Source organism: Monomorium pharaonis, chromosome 4, assembly GCF_013373865.1.
Source record: "Monomorium pharaonis isolate MP-MQ-018 chromosome 4, ASM1337386v2, whole genome shotgun sequence".
NCBI classification, from domain to species: Eukaryota; Metazoa; Arthropoda; class Insecta; order Hymenoptera; family Formicidae; genus Monomorium; species Monomorium pharaonis.
The window spans coordinates 28,193,856-28,211,800 of record NC_050470.1 but is presented as its reverse complement, the minus strand read 5'-3'; the positions used below and the strand labels follow the sequence as shown (position 1 = coordinate 28,211,800).

The window sequence follows — 17,945 nt, the reverse complement described above, 5'->3', positions numbered from 1 at the left end:
AAAATATAGTCATATAAAAATTATATTATTATTCAAGTAAATTTGTATCAAAATTTGTAATTTAAATGTATTGTTACACACGTATTATAAAAAATTAATTTTTTTATAAAAAAAAGAATAAAGCATTAGTTGTACGCAAACTTAAAAAATAATTATACAAAACATCGTAATTAAAAATATTAAAAATTTCCATAAGAATAAAGAATTCAGACTCAAAGCCAAGAAATCTGAATTCGGACTATAGGCGATCAAAGAATGTAATGAAACCTAAACAATCCAATAACATTACATATAAAAATATATAATAGTGCATATATAATGTACATTAAATCTGACGATAATTTTTATGTATAAATATTTTATAAATTTTCATGGAAATAATTTTGAAAAGGAAACTTTCAAAAAAAAGTTATTAGCAATATTAGTTAACCATAAATCCCATTCATCGGATACTATTGGTAACATTACTCGATATAATGGTGGCCAGAATTCATTTGCAAAAGTTACAGCAAGATTATCTGAAAATAAATATTGATATATAATAATGTGATTAAAATAAAAACAAATCAATAAAATTATAATGTAAATGTAATTATGTTTATAGCCAAACAGAAGTCAATAGTACCATTGACCTATATAATAGTACCTACATAAAATTATAGTTAAGGTCGAGCGCGCTAAACGACAAGATTAGGTTTTTATAAGACATAAACAATAAAAAATAAAAAAAGAGAAATAAAGGTCCTAGAAATCTTTGAATAATACAAAATTCTCAAAAATCAAGAAGCAAGAAACGTGTCTCATCAAAAATTGATATCAAGTTGATTAAAAAACAAAAGAATTTTTCTTTAAATTTAAACTTCTTTCTTTTCCATCTTTCTTTATCTCTTTTCATTTTTCCGCAAAAAATTTGTAAAAGTAGATTTTGTTTTAACCCGCCCAAGTAAATATATTTATACTCTTGATACTTACTAAATTCTTTGTTGTCTGAGAACAAATCAAAATACAATTTAAGCTTTTTAACTGATGGAAATGTACGAAAATGTTCTACAATCCATGTATCATTTACTACAGAACCTGTTAAATCCCATGTTGCTGTGGCATCATCAGCAGTTAAATTAAAATAACCTGTTAAATTATAGTACAACAGAATATAGAACATTATTAAACAAAATAACAGTAGTCTTAAAAATAATCATATTTCTTTAAAATTTGCATTATAAAACAATAATTATTAATTAATAGAATGAAATACAAATGAGTATCAAGCGTTGTAGTTGAAATGTGAAATATATATCAACAGTAAAATATAATGTTCTTAATAATTATTTCAAATATATTCTGATGTTTTGACTCTATTTCGAATACTATTCAACAAATATTCTTATAAATTCTTACTAAAAAATTCAGAATATTATAAAGTTAATATTACGTATTATTAATAACGGTTGCAATTTGATCCCTAGTTGTTCATAATAAGTATGTACATATAAACCTGTTTGTAAATTTGCATTGTTGCACACATAATTATTTTATTCTATGTTTGTCTATTGAATAAACTCTTTTATTTTGTAAATATTAATGTAAATATTGTAAATATTAGGTTAAAACAAACTTTAACATCTAAAGCAAATTTTATTATGATGTAGCATTTAATATACATATGTATATATAATACATCTTCATTATTTTTAAAGTAGAGTAATAATAATATCACACATATGTAATATCGCTTACATAAATATATGTATATTTTAATGCTTTTTAATTATTTTTAATTGTTTTGGCTGTACATATTTTGAATTATGCAAAGTTAAACAATAAACATGGAATTTCACTAATGTAGAAATATAAATAAAAGCTGTATTATTATCTTCTCTTTTACTTAAATGTTAATATATGCGTATAAATTACAGCAATTGATTCTCATTTCTTATATTTTTCTATAATTATTTGAAAAGTTAATTATTAATTTATAATAATTATTAGGCTTATATAAACATAAATTTTAAATTACAGAGAGACAGATTTATAAGTATAATATACAAACATTTTTATATATGTGCACGATTCAATTTATAAAACTATTATAATTATCAGAATTGACTAGTAACAAGATTTGTATCAAATTATATTTTAGTAATTTTGTATAGAGAGAACTAACAGTTCAATATACATATATGATAATCTTTAAGCATAACAAATAATATACAAAATATATATTTAACAAAAATAAATAGTGTATCTTTGCTCATGTATAGGTTGTGTAGAATATATTATCATACCTTTTCTAGCAATTTTGAATATACTCATAGTACCATTCATTTTCACGGTACCTTCTAGCATTACTTTCGGTACCAATACATCAATTTCTAGACGAAAAACGTCATTAAGAAAGTGTGTCCTGATATCAGAAAAGCAACTCTTTGATAAACCAAAAGCAGAAATATTTGACAAAATAACCTCTGCACGTATTTCTCCTGAATTAAATACAGCTTTACCATATTCATAAAATAATGGATCCAAAGATGGAAACTTAAATTCTGGGATCCCTAAAAGTAACTTAGCTAATATTAATATTAATATTTTAAAGCAATTTAATAAAAGATATTTTCATCCTTTTTTTAAATTGCTTTAAATAAAATCCAAACAGTTTATAAATTTATAAAAATTAATTTATCGATTAATTTTATTTAATATCGTTTTATACTAAATATTATAATAACCGTTATATTATTTTAAACATGGCATAATAATGTAATCGTAACACATATATCTTATTTAAAAATTATAGAATTTATAATAAGAAGTTATAAATTCTGAATAAGAATACCTGCTACAAATCGTGGCCATGCTTCTTTCAAAGAATACTTTAAACAGGCAGAATAATTAGGTGAATGTCGTTTGCAGATGGTTACAGCTAAGTAGAAAAAAATAGAACAAAATAAATTAATACTCAAAATATAAAAATACATATAAATTATTTTCACGAAAAAATATAATTTAGAAACATCCTTTTTTGATGAGTATGTATGAGTTATTAAATACACGTATGTTTTTATTGTAAACGTAAAAATGTTCTTCTTTTAGTTTTTTATTTTTAACGTAGTAAATTAAGTTATTATAATGATTCATAATTCATAATTCCTAACTCACAATGTACATGCATATGAATAAATGTGAGCATTATATGTGCTTATAAAAACACAAAATAAATATACAAGAATAATTAATTTTTTTAATGGCACAATTAACAAAGAGTACAAAAGAGTAAAAAAAATGTCAGTATTAACGTATATAACATTTTATAAATAATATTTTTTTAATATTTGTTAAATAATTTATTTTTCAAACAAAAATTAAAAATAAAACTTTAAAACATAAATACTAAAAATTAGAAAGTGTCTTCTATTGTATAATGTAGTACTTTTATAACATTATTTTAAATTTTATAATAATTAAGTTTATCGTAAGATAAACAGAAGAAACGTCTGACAAAATAAATTACAAAATTGATATAGGCAATAAATTCTACTCTCTCTTTCTTTTCACATCAATCACTGCAAAAAATATTTACAAGTTTAGTGTATGAGGACTTTTGGTCTCACATTGATATAACACGTTATCGATTTATACAATCATTACAATACTTGATGTTTATCTACAAGGCACAACATGTAGTACTATAATATATAAAGATTAAATTACACTGCTAATTTAATAAATGGATATTTAATAAATAGATAATGCTAATAGATGATACATTTCATCATACGCAATTTCACGATCTTATAATCGGTTTTATTAATAAATGTATTGATTTATTAATGTTTAAAATTGTAAAAAAAAACAGAAAAATAAAAATGTAAATAAATTAGTGTAAAGATATTACAAATACATATAATAATGTAGTATTATTTAATATTTAATACTGTTTAAACCAGTGCTGTCTAGAGTTTACAATTTAAAAACAAGCTGTTAGGAGAAAATAGATATCAAAGAAACGAGACTAGTTTCTTTGAGAGATCGTTAAATATTTATTATTTTATCATTAATAATCTTTTATTTATAATTAAATTAAAATTTTATTCATAATTTTTCATAATTAAAAAGATAAGTGAGAAAATATTGGCAGATTCAATATTGTTATTAATTATATTATATATATATATTATATATATAATTTATAATATTATATATTATATATATATAATTATATTATACATTATATATATATACATATATACATATAATTAGTTAGTAGTATATCAATTACGCGTTAATAGTATAAAGTAACATTTTTTATTCTTATGTTCTTAACTTTGATTAATTAAAAACGGTGAATACACATAAAAAGTTGTAGCTCTCAAACGAGTCTTCTCCTTGAGAACGAGTATTGCTTATTACAAAAAACAAATAAGGAAAGAAAATGAGAAAAGTTATGAACAATTACACAAGCAAGTTTTAAGCTCAAAAATCGTGCACTAAACTATGCAACAAAAATATTATGTAAATTTTATTTTTGCTTTTGAAGAATTCGTTTCTTAGCAGCTTTTAGCAAATATATAAAAAAATCACAAATATGTAAATTATAAATTGCTTTTTTAATTGTCAAAAAAGACCAGATATTTTTACATATATCCATAAAATACAGAACCTAATTTTTTGGAAACTAAATTTATTTAATTTCCAAAAAATTAAAAAATCTCGCGTTATATAGGAGTTATTGCGTGATATATTAATATATTATATATTAATATATTAATACATTATATTAATTTCCTTTATTTACTACAGTATTTAATATATTTCAGTGTACCTGATAGCTACAATTGTACTATTCTGTAAGTACATTAATTTACTTATGCATTCATTATTTTAGAAAAAGTGTATAATATGTTTTTTTTACGACATTTCCATATTAATTTTAAATCAATCTTATAATTCTTCTATATAAATAAAACAAATAATATATTGTTATTAAACGCAGATAATAACAATTATGCGATAATGCTTCAAAAACTAAAAAGTTATTAAAGAGGACTTACGAAGTGTATGTTCACTAGCTGAAGATAATCCAAATATTGTAAATGCACTAAGCGCGTAAAATAACATGTTGCCTATTCAGTAGCTCAATGCATACGTTGATTGGATGGTGGACTCTGAGCCTTATAATATACGGCTGCACGAACACCCCCCCCCCCCACACACACACATATATATATATATATATATATATATGCAGCTTTCAAGGTTCAAGCTTCAAGCAACATGATAAAAACATGCATAGACAATAAAGATAAAGTTATAATTAAATAAAATAAAAAATTGCATAAAAAGTCGAAATACTTAAGTATGTAAATACAGTTATTCTATTTGGTGTATATTGTATTTTTATATTAAAGAATATATATAATTTGTATATGTTTTTTAGAGAAAATAATATTTGCGTATATTCTTTTGTGTCTTATTTTTTTTAGAAAAAAAAAGAAAATATGTTTAAAAAATGTATCACTTTATATTATGCTAATAGATTCTATCCAAGAATTTTGATTTTATAGATGTAAAATATTAGTCAAATTAATAGATTGTAAAAGAGTCAAAAATTGGGATCAATAAATACTTTTTGAACAGAGTCTTTGCAATTACGATTTTCTTGCTGCACAACTTATATCTGTTGCAACAAAATTATCAAATTAAGTGGTAATAATGCATACATGCAAAGAGTTTTTGTGACAAAATTGTAGTTATTGCATATGTGCATACATTGAATAAATCCTCTAATTTTCATTGAATTAAACTGATACACCGAAATACTGAAATACCTTAAGCATCGCGCTGAATACGAATATGACTCAAAAACTTAAAACTTTCATTCTGTATTTGCTTTAAAAAAATTGAAAGATTAATAAGGTTGTAATATCAAATAATTTTACTGCTTCACTATACCGTAAATTAATAATTAATCTTTAAAATCATTTAAAAATTATTTTTAAGTATAACACATAAATATAAAATTGTGAAAATTATTAATTTTAACTACAATTTTCAACTTCCTTAAGGTATAGAAATACAGAAAACACGTTTTTTTTAAAAATAGCCTAAAAATTTATTTTAAAATTACCATAAAGTATAAAAGTACGAAAATAAAATTTATAAGTTTCCATTTTTTATTCAAAAGTTTCTAATAGTTTGGAGAATTGTCGCTAGAATAATCACAAATATTCAGCACAAAAAATTTATTCGGGAGTCGTGCTGATTTCGAACATATAAAATTATGTACACGCGTTTAAACGTTAGAACTCTGTTTAAAAACGATATCAAAGCACAGAACTATACGAAAACTATCGAGAATTGTCGCCAGAATTGTCATAACAACCCAGCACGACACCTTTATTCAAGTGTCATGCTGATTTTAAACATACTAGAACACAACAATGCGCGCGCTTTGCGCGCGCCACTTAGCATATTTATATTGAACATTGCACAATTTTTTCTTCTGTAATATTACTCTCACACACTTTATCATATTTAATGCCCTTCTCTATCTCACGCTCCTTCTCCTCCTCTCTAAATTACTAATTATATTATTGATGATATTAATTATATTATTTTCATATTGTTCAATATTACTCTTACATTTTACTTTCTTATTTAATCCTCGTCTTTATCTCTCACGCTCTCCCACTCTCCACCCTCCGCCCCTCTCTCTCTCACTAAACACAAATTAGTAATTATATTATATTTTCATGTTTCTTAATATCACTCTTACATACTTTCACTCCATACTTAATCCCCTTTAAATAAATTAAAAATTATAATATATTATATGTAATGTTACCTGTTAATTTCCAATCAATTTTCAAAACTTTCACTTTCTGGCGAACTCTTTAGAAAATTATTGTACGCGTCCGGAACTATATGAAAACTGCGTTAAAATAAATAAATGTCGATATTCAATAAGCACTTCAGGTCCAGCTTTCAAAATTCAAGTTTTTCGGGTAAAATAATTGTTTAAAAAATGTTTTAATTAATTATATTACCGGAACTTCTTAGAAACTTATTGTACGCGTCCGAAACTATATGAGAATTGCGTTGAAATAAATAGAACTGTCGATATTTAAACAACATCTCACCTTTAGCCCCCAAAATTCAAGTTTATCGGGCAAAATAATATTTTAAAAAATGTTTTAATTAATTATATCACCGTAACTATTTAGAAAATTACTGTTCGCGTCCAGAACTATATGAAAACTGCGTTAAAATAAATAAATCTGTCGATATTTGATTAACACTTCACGTCTAGCCTTCAAAATTCGAGTTTTCCGGGCAAAATAATTGTTTAAAAAATGTTTTAATTAATTATATCACCTGAACTTTATAGAAACATATTGTACGCGTCCCGAACTATATGAGAATTACGTTCAAATAAATAGATCTGTCGATATTCGAATAGCACTTTACGTCCAGCCTTAAAAATTCATGTTTTTCGGGCAAAATAATTGTTTAAAAAATGTTTTAATTAATTATATCACCTGAACTTTATAGAAACATATTGTACGCGTCCCGAACTATATGAGAATTACGTTAATATAAATAGATCTGTCGATATTCGATTAGCACTTGACGTGTAGCCTCAGAAATTCAAGTTTTTCGGGAAAAATAATTGTTTAAAAAATGTTCTAATTAATTATATCACCTGAACTTTATAGAAACATATTGTACGCGTCCCGAACTATATGAGAATTGCGTTAAAATAAATAGATCTGTCAATATTCGATTAGCACTTGACGTGTAGCCTTAGAAATTCAAGTTTTTTGTGCAAAATAATTGTTTAAAAAATGTTCTAATTAATTATATAATCTGAACTTTATAGAAACATATTGTACGCGTCCCGAACTATATGAGAATTACGTTAAAATAAATAGATGTGTCGATATTCGATTAGCACTTGACGTGTAGCTTTAGAAATTCAAGTTTTTCGGGAAAAATAATTGTTTAAAAAATGTTTTAGTTAATTATATCACCTGAAATTTATAGAAACATATTGTACGCGTCCCTAACTATATGAGAATTACGTTAAAATGAATAGATCTGTCGATATTCGATTAGCACTTGACGTGTAGCCTTAGAAATTCAAGTTTCTTGCGCAAAATAATTGTTTAAAAAATGTTCTAATTAATTATATCACCTGAACTTTATAGAAACATAATGTACGCGTCCCGAACTATATGAGAATTACGTTAAAATAAATAGATCTGTCGATATTCGATTAGCACTTGACGTGTAGCCTTAGAAATTCAAGTTTTTCGGGAAAAATAATTGTTTAAAAAATGTTCTAATTAATTATATCACCTGAACTTTATAGAAACATATTGTACGCGTCCCGAACTATATGAGAATTACGTTAATATAAATAGATGTGTCGATATTCGATTAACACTTGACGTGTAGCCTTAGAAATTCAAGTTTTTCGGGAAAAATAATTGTTTAAAAAATGTTCTAATTAATTATATCACCTGAACTTTATAGAAACATATTGTACGCGTCCCGAACTATATGAGAATTACGTTAAAATAAATAAATCTGTCGATATTCGATTAGCACTTGACGTGTAGCCTTAGAAATTCAAGTTTTTCGAGAAAAATAATTGTTTAAAAAATGTTCTAATTAATTATATCACCTGAACTTTATAGAAACATATTGTACGCGTCCCTAACTATATGAGAATTACGTTATAATAAATAGATCTGTCGATATTCGATTAGCACTTGACGTGTAGCCTTAGAAATTCAAGTTTTTCGGGAAAAATAATTGTTTAAAAAATGTTCTAATTAATTATATCACCTGAACTTTATAGAAACATATTGTACGCGTCCCGAACTATATGAGAATTACGTTAAAATAAATAGATCTGTCGATATTCGATTAGCACTTGACGTGTAGCCTTAGAAATTCAAGTTTTTCGGGAAAAATAATTGTTTAAAAAATGTTCTAATTAATTATATCACCTGAACTTTATAGAAACATATTGTACGCGTCCCTAACTATATGAGAATTACGTTATAATAAATAGATCTGTCGATATTCGATTAGCACTTGACGTGTAGCCTTAGAAATTCAAGTTTTTCGGGAAAAATAATTGTTTAACAAATGTTCTAATTAATTATATCACCTGAACTTTATAGAAACATATTGTACGCGTCCCGAACTATATGAGAATTACGTTAAAATAAATAGATCTGTCGATATTCGATTAGCACTTGACGTGTAGCCTTAGAAATTCAAGTTTTTCGGGAAAAATAATTGTTTAAAAAATGTTCTAATTAATTATATCACCTGAACTTTATAGAAACATATTGTACGCGTCTCGAACTATATGAGAATTACGTTAAAATAAATAGATCTGTCGATATTCGATTAGCACTTGACGTGTAGCCTTAGAAATTCAAGTTTTTGGGGCAAAATAATTGTTTAAAAAATGTTCTAATTAATTATATCACCTGAACTTTATAGAAACATATTGTACGCGTCCCGAACTATATGAGAATTACGTTAAAATAAATAGATCTGTCGATATTCGATTAGCACTTGACGTGTAGCCTTAGAAATTCAAGTTTTTCGGGAAAAATAATTGTTTAAAAAATGTTCTAATTAATTATATCACCTGAACTTTATAGAAACATATTGTACGCGTCCCGAACTATATGAGAATTACGTTAAAATAAATAATAAATAGATCTGTCGATATTCGATTAGCACTTGACGTGTAGCCTTAGAAATTCAAGTTTTTCGGGAAAAATAATTGTTTAAAAAATGTTCTAATTAATTATATCACCTGAACTTTATAGAAACATATTGTACGCGTCTCGAACTATATGAGAATTACGTTATAATAAATAGATCTGTCGATATTCGATTAGCACTTGACGTGTAGCCTTAGAAATTCAAGTTTTTCGGGAAAAATAATTGTTTAAAAAATGTTCTAATTAATTATATCACCTGAACTTTATAGAAACATACTGTACGCGTCCCGAACTATATGAGAATTGCGTTAAAATAAATAGATCTGTCAATATTCGATTAGCACTTGACGTGTAGCCTTAGAAATTCAAGTTTTTTGGAAAAATAATTGTTTAAAAAATGTTCTAATTAATTATATCACCTGAACTTTATAGAAACATATTGTACGCGTCCCGAACTATATAAGAATTACGTTAAAATAAATAGATCTGTCGATATTCGATTAGCACTTGACGTGTAGCCTTAGAAATTCAAGTTTTTCGGGCAAAATAATTGTTTAAAAAATGTTTTAGTTAATTATATCACCTGAACTAAATAGAAACATATTGTACGCGTCCCGAACTATATGAGAATTACGTTAAAATAAATAGATCTGTCGATATTCGATTAGCACTTGACGTATAGCCTTAGAAATTCAAGTTTTTCGGGAAAAATAATTGTTTAAAAAATGTTTTAGTTAATTATATCACCTGAACTTTATAGAAACATATTGTACGCGTCCCTAACTATATGAGAGTTACGTTATAATAAATAGATCTGTCGATATTCGATTAGCACTTGACGTGTAGCCTTAGAAATTCAAGTTTTTCGGGAAAAATAATTGTTTAAAAAATGTTCTAATTAATTATATCACCTGAACTTTATAGAAACATATTGTACGCGTCCCGAACTATATGAGAATTGCGTTAAAATAAATAGATCTGTCAATATTCGATTAGCACTTGACGTGTAGCCTTAGAAATTCAAGTTTTCCGGGGAAATAATTGTTTAAAAAATGTTCTAATTAATTATATCACCTGAACTTTATAGAAACACATTGTACGCGTCCCGAACTATATGAGAATTACGTTAAAATAAACAGATCTGTCGATATTCGATTAGCACTTGACATGTAGCCTTAGAAATTCAAGTTTTTCGGGAAAAATAATTGTTTAAAAAATGTTCTAATTAATTATATCACCTGAACTTTATAGAAACATATTGTACGCGTCCCTAACTATATGAGAATTACGTTATAATAAATAGATCTGTCGATATTCGATTAGCACTTGACGAGTAGCCTTAGAAATTCAAGTTTTTCGGGAAAAATAATTGTTTAAAAAATGTTTTAGTTAATTATATCACCTGAACTTTATAGAAACATATTGTACGCGTCCCTAACTATATGAGAATTACGTTATAATAAATAGATCTGTCGATATTTGATTAGCACTTGACGTGTAGCCTTAGAAATTCAAGTTTTTCGGGAAAAATAATTGTTTAAAAAATGTTCTAATTAATTATATCACCTGAACTTTATAGAAACATATTGTACGCGTCCCGAACTATATGAGAATTACGTTAAAATAAATAGATCTGTCGATATTCGATTAGCACTTGACGTGTAGCCTTAGAAATTCAAGTTTTTCGGGAAAAATAATTGTTTAAAAAATGTTCTAATTAATTATATCACCTGAACTTTATAGAAACATATTGTACGCGTCCCGAACTATATGAGAATTACGTTAATATAAATAGATCTGTCGATATTCGATTAGCACTTGACGTGTAGCCTCAGAAATTCAAGTTTTTCGGGCAAAATAATTGTTTAAAAAATGTTTTAGTTAATTATATCACCTGAACTTTATAGAAACATATTGTACGCGTCCCTAACTATATGAGAATTACGTTATAATAAATAGATCTGTCGATATTCGATTAGCACTTGACGTGTAGCCTTAGAAATTCAAGTTTTTCGGGCAAAATAATTGTTTAAAAAATGTTCTAATTAATTATATCACCTGAACTTTATAGAAACATATTGTACGCGTCCCGAACTATATGAGAATTACGTTAAAATAAATAGATCTGTCGATATTCGATTAGCACTTGACGTGTAGCCTTAGAAATTCAAGTTTTTCGGGAAAAATAATTGTTTAAAAAATGTTCTAATTAATTATATCACCTGAACTTTATAGAAACATATTGTACGCGTCCCGAACTATATGAGAATTACGTTAATATAAATAGATCTGTCGATATTCGATTAGCACTTGACGTGTAGCCTCAGAAATTCAAGTTTTTCGGGCAAAATAATTGTTTAAAAAAATGTTTTAGTTAATTATATCACCTGAACTTTATAGAAACATATTGTACGCGTCCCTAACTATATGAGAATTACGTTATAATAAATAGATCTGTCGATATTTGATTAGCACTTGACGTGTAGCCTTAGAAATTCAAGTTTTTCGGGAAAAATAATTGTTTAAAAAATGTTCTAATTAATTATATCACCTGAACTTTATAGAAACATATTGTACGCGTCCCGAACTATATGAGAATTGCGTTAAAATAAATAGATCTGTCAATATTCGATTAGCACTTGACGTGTAGCCTTAGAAATTCAAGTTTTTTGTGCAAAATAATTGTTTAAAAAATGTTCTAATTAATTATATCACCTGAACTTTATAGAAACATATTGTACGCGTCCCGAACTATATGAGAATTACGTTAAAATAAATAGATCTGTCGATATTCGATTAGCACTTGACATGTAGCCTTAGAAATTCAAGTTTTTCGGGAAAAATAATTGTTTAAAAAATGTTCTAATTAATTATATCACCTGAACTTTATAGAAACATACTGTACGCGTCCCGAACTATATGAGAATTGCGTTAAAATAAATAGATCTGTCAATATTCGATTAGCACTTGACGTGTAGCCTTAGAAATTCAAGTTTTTTGGGCAAAATAATTGTTTAAAAAATGTTCTAACTAATTATATCATCTGAACTTTATAGAAACATATTGTACGCGTCCCAAACTATATGAGAATTACGTTAAAATAAATAGATCTGTCGATATTCGATTAGCACTTGACGTGTAGCCTTAGAAATTCAAGTTTTTTGGAAAAATAATTGTTTAAAAAATGTTCTAATTAATTATATCACCTGAACTTTATAGAAACATATTGTACGCGTCCCGAACTATATAAGAATTACGTTAAAATAAATAGATCTGTCGATATTCGATTAGCACTTGACGTGTAGCCTTAGAAATTCAAGTTTTTCGGGCAAAATAATTGTTTAAAAAATGTTTTAGTTAATTATATCACCTGAACTAAATAGAAACATATTGTACGCGTCCCGAACTATATGAGAATTACGTTAAAATAAATAGATCTGTCGATATTCGATTAGCACTTGACGTATAGCCTTAGAAATTCAAGTTTTTCGGGAAAAATAATTGTTTAAAAAATGTTTTAGTTAATTATATCACCTGAACTTTATAGAAACATATTGTACGCGTCCCTAACTATATGAGAGTTACGTTATAATAAATAGATCTGTCGATATTCGATTAGCACTTGACGTGTAGCCTTAGAAATTCAAGTTTTTCGGGAAAAATAATTGTTTAAAAAATGTTCTAATTAATTATATCACCTGAACTTTATAGAAACATATTGTACGCGTCCCGAACTATATGAGAATTGCGTTAAAATAAATAGATCTGTCAATATTCGATTAGCACTTGACGTGTAGCCTTAGAAATTCAAGTTTTCCGGGGAAATAATTGTTTAAAAAATGTTCTAATTAATTATATCACCTGAACTTTATAGAAACACATTGTACGCGTCCCGAACTATATGAGAATTACGTTAAAATAAACAGATCTGTCGATATTCGATTAGCACTTGACATGTAGCCTTAGAAATTCAAGTTTTTCGGGAAAAATAATTGTTTAAAAAATGTTCTAATTAATTATATCACCTGAACTTTATAGAAACATATTGTACGCGTCCCTAACTATATGAGAATTACGTTATAATAAATAGATCTGTCGATATTCGATTAGCACTTGACGAGTAGCCTTAGAAATTCAAGTTTTTCGGGAAAAATAATTGTTTAAAAAACGTTTTAGTTAATTATATCACCTGAACTTTATAGAAACATACTGTACGCGTCCCGAACTATATGAGAATTGCGTTAAAATAAATAGATCTGTCAATATTCGATTAGCACTTGACGTGTAGCCTTAGAAATTCAAGTTTTTTGGGCAAAATAATTGTTTAAAAAATGTTCTAACTAATTATATCATCTGAACTTTATAGAAACATATTGTACGCGTCCCGAACTATATGAGAATTACGTTAAAATAAATAGATCTGTCGATATTCGATTAGCACTTGACGTGTAGCCTTAGAAATTCAAGTTTTTTGGAAAAATAATTGTTTAAAAAATGTTCTAATTAATTATATCACCTGAACTTTATAGAAACATATTGTACGCGTCCCGAACTATATAAGAATTACGTTAAAATAAATAGATCTGTCGATATTCGATTAGCACTTGACGTGTAGCCTTAGAAATTCAAGTTTTCGGGCAAAATAATTGTTTAAAAAATGTTTTAGTTAATTATATCACCTGAACTAAATAGAAACATATTGTACGCGTCCCGAACTATATGAGAATTACGTTAAAATAAATAGATCTGTCGATATTCGATTAGCACTTGACGTATAGCCTTAGAAATTCAAGTTTTTCGGGAAAAATAATTGTTTAAAAAATGTTTTAGTTAATTATATCACCTGAACTTTATAGAAACATATTGTACGCGTCCCTAACTATATGAGAGTTACGTTATAATAAATAGATCTGTCGATATTCGATTAGCACTTGACGTGTAGCCTTAGAAATTCAAGTTTTTCGGGAAAAATAATTGTTTAAAAAATGTTCTAATTAATTATATCACCTGAACTTTATAGAAACATATTGTACGCGTCCCGAACTATATGAGAATTGCGTTAAAATAAATAGATCTGTCAATATTCGATTAGCACTTGACGTGTAGCCTTAGAAATTCAAGTTTTTCGGGGAAAATAATTGTTTAAAAAATGTTCTAATTAATTATATCACCTGAACTTTATAGAAACACATTGTACGCGTCCCGAACTATATGAGAATTACGTTAAAATAAACAGATCTGTCGATATTCGATTAGCACTTGACATGTAGCCTTAGAAATTCAAGTTTTTCGGGAAAAATAATTGTTTAAAAAATGTTCTAATTAATTATATCACCTGAACTTTATAGAAACATATTGTACGCGTCCCTAACTATATGAGAATTACGTTATAATAAATAGATCTGTCGATATTCGATTAGCACTTGACGAGTAGCCTTAGAAATTCAAGTTTTTCGGGAAAAATAATTGTTTAAAAAATGTTTTAGTTAATTATATCACCTGAACTTTATAGAAACATATTGTACGCGTCCCTAACTATATGAGAATTACGTTATAATAAATAGATCTGTCGATATTTGATTAGCACTTGACGTGTAGCCTTAGAAATTCAAGTTTTTCGGGAAAAATAATTGTTTAAAAAATGTTCTAATTAATTATATCACCTGAACTTTATAGAAACATATTGTACGCGTCCCGAACTGATATGAGAATTGCGTTAAAATAAATAGATCTGTCAATATTCGATTAGCACTTGACGTGTAGCCTTAGAAATTCAAGTTTTTCGGGCAAAATAATTGTTTAAAAAATGTTCTAATTAATTATATCACCTGAACTTTATAGAAACATATTGTACGCGTCCCTAACTATATGAGAATTACGTTATAATAAATAGATCTGTCGATATTCGATTAGCACTTGACGTGTAGCCTTAGAAATTCAAGTTTTTCGGGAAAAATAATTGTTTAAAAAATGTTCTAATTAATTATATCACCTGAACTTTATAGAAACATATTGTACGCGTCCCGAACTGTATGAGAATTGCGTTAAAATAAATAGATCTGTCAATATTCGATTAGCACTTGACGTGTAGCCTTAGAAATTTAAGTTTTCCGGGCAAAATAATTGTTTAAAAAATGTTCTAATTAATTATATCACCTGAACTTTATAGAAACATATTGTACGCGTCCCGAACTATATGAGAATTACGTTAAAATAAATAGATCTGTCGATATTCGATTAGCACTTGACATGTAGCCTTAGAAATTCAAGTTTTTCGGGAAAAATAATTGTTTAAAAAACGTTCTAATTAATTATATCACCTGAACTTTATAGAAACATATTGTACGCGTCCCGAACTATATGAGAATTGCGTTAAAATAAATAGATCTGTCAATATTCGATTAGCACTTGACGTGTAGCCTTAGAAATTCAAGTTTTTCGGGAAAAATAATTGTTTAAAAAATGTTCTAATTAATTATATCACCTGAACTTTATAGAAACATATTGTACGCGTCCCTAACTATATGAGAATTACGTTATAATAAATAGATCTGTCGATATTCGATTAGCACTTGACGAGTAGCCTTAGAAATTCAAGTTTTTCGGGAAAAATAATTGTTTAAAAAATGTTTTAGTTAATTATATCACCTGAACTTTATAGAAACATATTGTACGCGTCCCTAACTATATGAGAATTACGTTATAATAAATAGATCTGTCGATATTTGATTAGCACTTGACGTGTAGCCTTAGAAAATCAAGTTTTTCGGGAAAAATAATTGTTTAAAAAATGTTCTAATTAATTATATCACTTGAACTTTATAGAAACATATTGTACGCGTCCCGAACTGTATGAGAATTGCGTTAAAATAAATAGATCTGTCAATATTCGATTAGCACTTGACGTGTAGTCTTAGAAATTCAAGTTTTTCGGGAAAAATAATTGTTTAAAAAATGTTCTAATTAATTATATCACCTGAACTTTATAGAAACATATTGTACGCGTCCCGAACTATATGAGAATTACGTTAAAATAAATAAATCTGTCGATATTCGATTAGCACTTGACGTGTAGCCTTAGAAATTCAAGTTTTTCGAGAAAAATAATTGTTTAAAAAATGTTCTAATTAATTATATCACCTGAACTTTATAGAAACATATTGTACGCGTCCCGAACTATATGAGAATTACGTTAAAATAAATAGATCTGTCGATATTCGATTAGCACTTGACGCGTAGCCTTAGAAATTCAAGTTTTTCGGGCAAAATAATTGTTTAAAAAATGTTTTAATTATTTATTTCACCTGAACTTTTTAGAAAATTATTGTACGCGTCCGGAACTATATGAAAACTGCGTTAAAATAAATAAATCTGCCGATATTCTATTAGCATTTCACGTTTAGTCTTCAAAATTCAAGTTTTCCGGGCATAATAATTGTTTAAAAAATGTTTTAATTAATTATAACACCGTAACTCTTTAGAAAATTATTGGACGCGTCCGGAACTGTATGAAAACTGTGTTAAAATAAATAAACCTGTTGATATTCAATTAGTTCTTCACGTCCAGCCTTCAAAATTCAAGTTTTCCGGGCAAAATAATTTTTAAAAAAAATGTTTTAATTAATTATAACACCATAACTTTTTTAAAAATTATTGTACGCGTCCGTATCTATATGGGAACTGCGTTAAAAAAAACAGAACTATCAATATTCAAGCAGTATCTCATGTCTAGACCTATAAATATAAGTTTCCCATCTAGATAGTTGTTGAAAAAAAATTTTAAAATTTTTAAATTAATTAATTTTGTCTATCTGAGATGCCAGTTACACCAAATCCACGTGCGCAGACGTTAACGCATATATACGTATGTTTTGTAACAAAGAATTATTTTTTCATTAATTTAATCATCAGAACTATTGATAGAACGTCTCTAAATGATAGGACTCTATAGATTTAGTCTTCTCTGTGGTCGTATATTCGAAATACGGTGAGATGCTATTATGTGATTTTGGAAGTTAGCATTTCATTTATAAAATTTTAATTAAAATAGATATTTCAACGGAACTATTGTTGATACCTATCAAGAACTGTAGAACTATGCTGGAGGCAAGTAATTCTGCAGTATTTTTATGAGATGCTAAACTTTGAGATGCTAACTTCACACACGTTTAATCGGCATCGCGGAAAAGCGACAACAAT

At 26.8% G+C, this 17,945-nt stretch overlaps 1 protein-coding gene across 1 annotated transcript; it reads right to left on the bottom strand.

Annotated features, from left to right (window-relative positions):
- Positions 1–89: 89 nt before the first annotated feature.
- LOC105834946 lies at positions 90–5,145 on the bottom strand. The gene is made up of 5 exons (XM_012677817.3): positions 5,049–5,145; positions 2,834–2,920; positions 2,286–2,552; positions 973–1,128; positions 90–518 (listed from the first exon to the last, which is right to left on the bottom strand). Exons 1-5 carry the CDS (start codon positions 5,113–5,115, stop codon positions 370–372), a joined length of 726 nt encoding a protein of 241 aa, XP_012533271.1. The 5' UTR covers positions 5,116–5,145; the 3' UTR covers positions 90–369.
- Between the last annotated feature and the right edge of the window lie 12,800 nt (positions 5,146–17,945).

What these genes read in the sequence shown, in the direction of transcription:
- LOC105834946 (XM_012677817.3), bottom strand. Translation starts at nt 5,115, where the DNA reads ATGTTATTTTACGCGCTTAGTGCATTTACAATATTTGGATTATCTTCA. An exon ending in AGCTAGTGAACATACACTTC is followed by an intron (nt 2,921 to 5,048) that starts GTAAGTCCTCTT and finishes TTTTCTACTTAG; the next exon opens with CTGTAACCATCTGCAAACGA. An exon ending in CTCAGACAACAAAGAATTTA is followed by an intron (nt 519 to 972) that starts GTAAGTATCAAG and finishes ATTTATTTTCAG; the next exon opens with ATAATCTTGCTGTAACTTTT.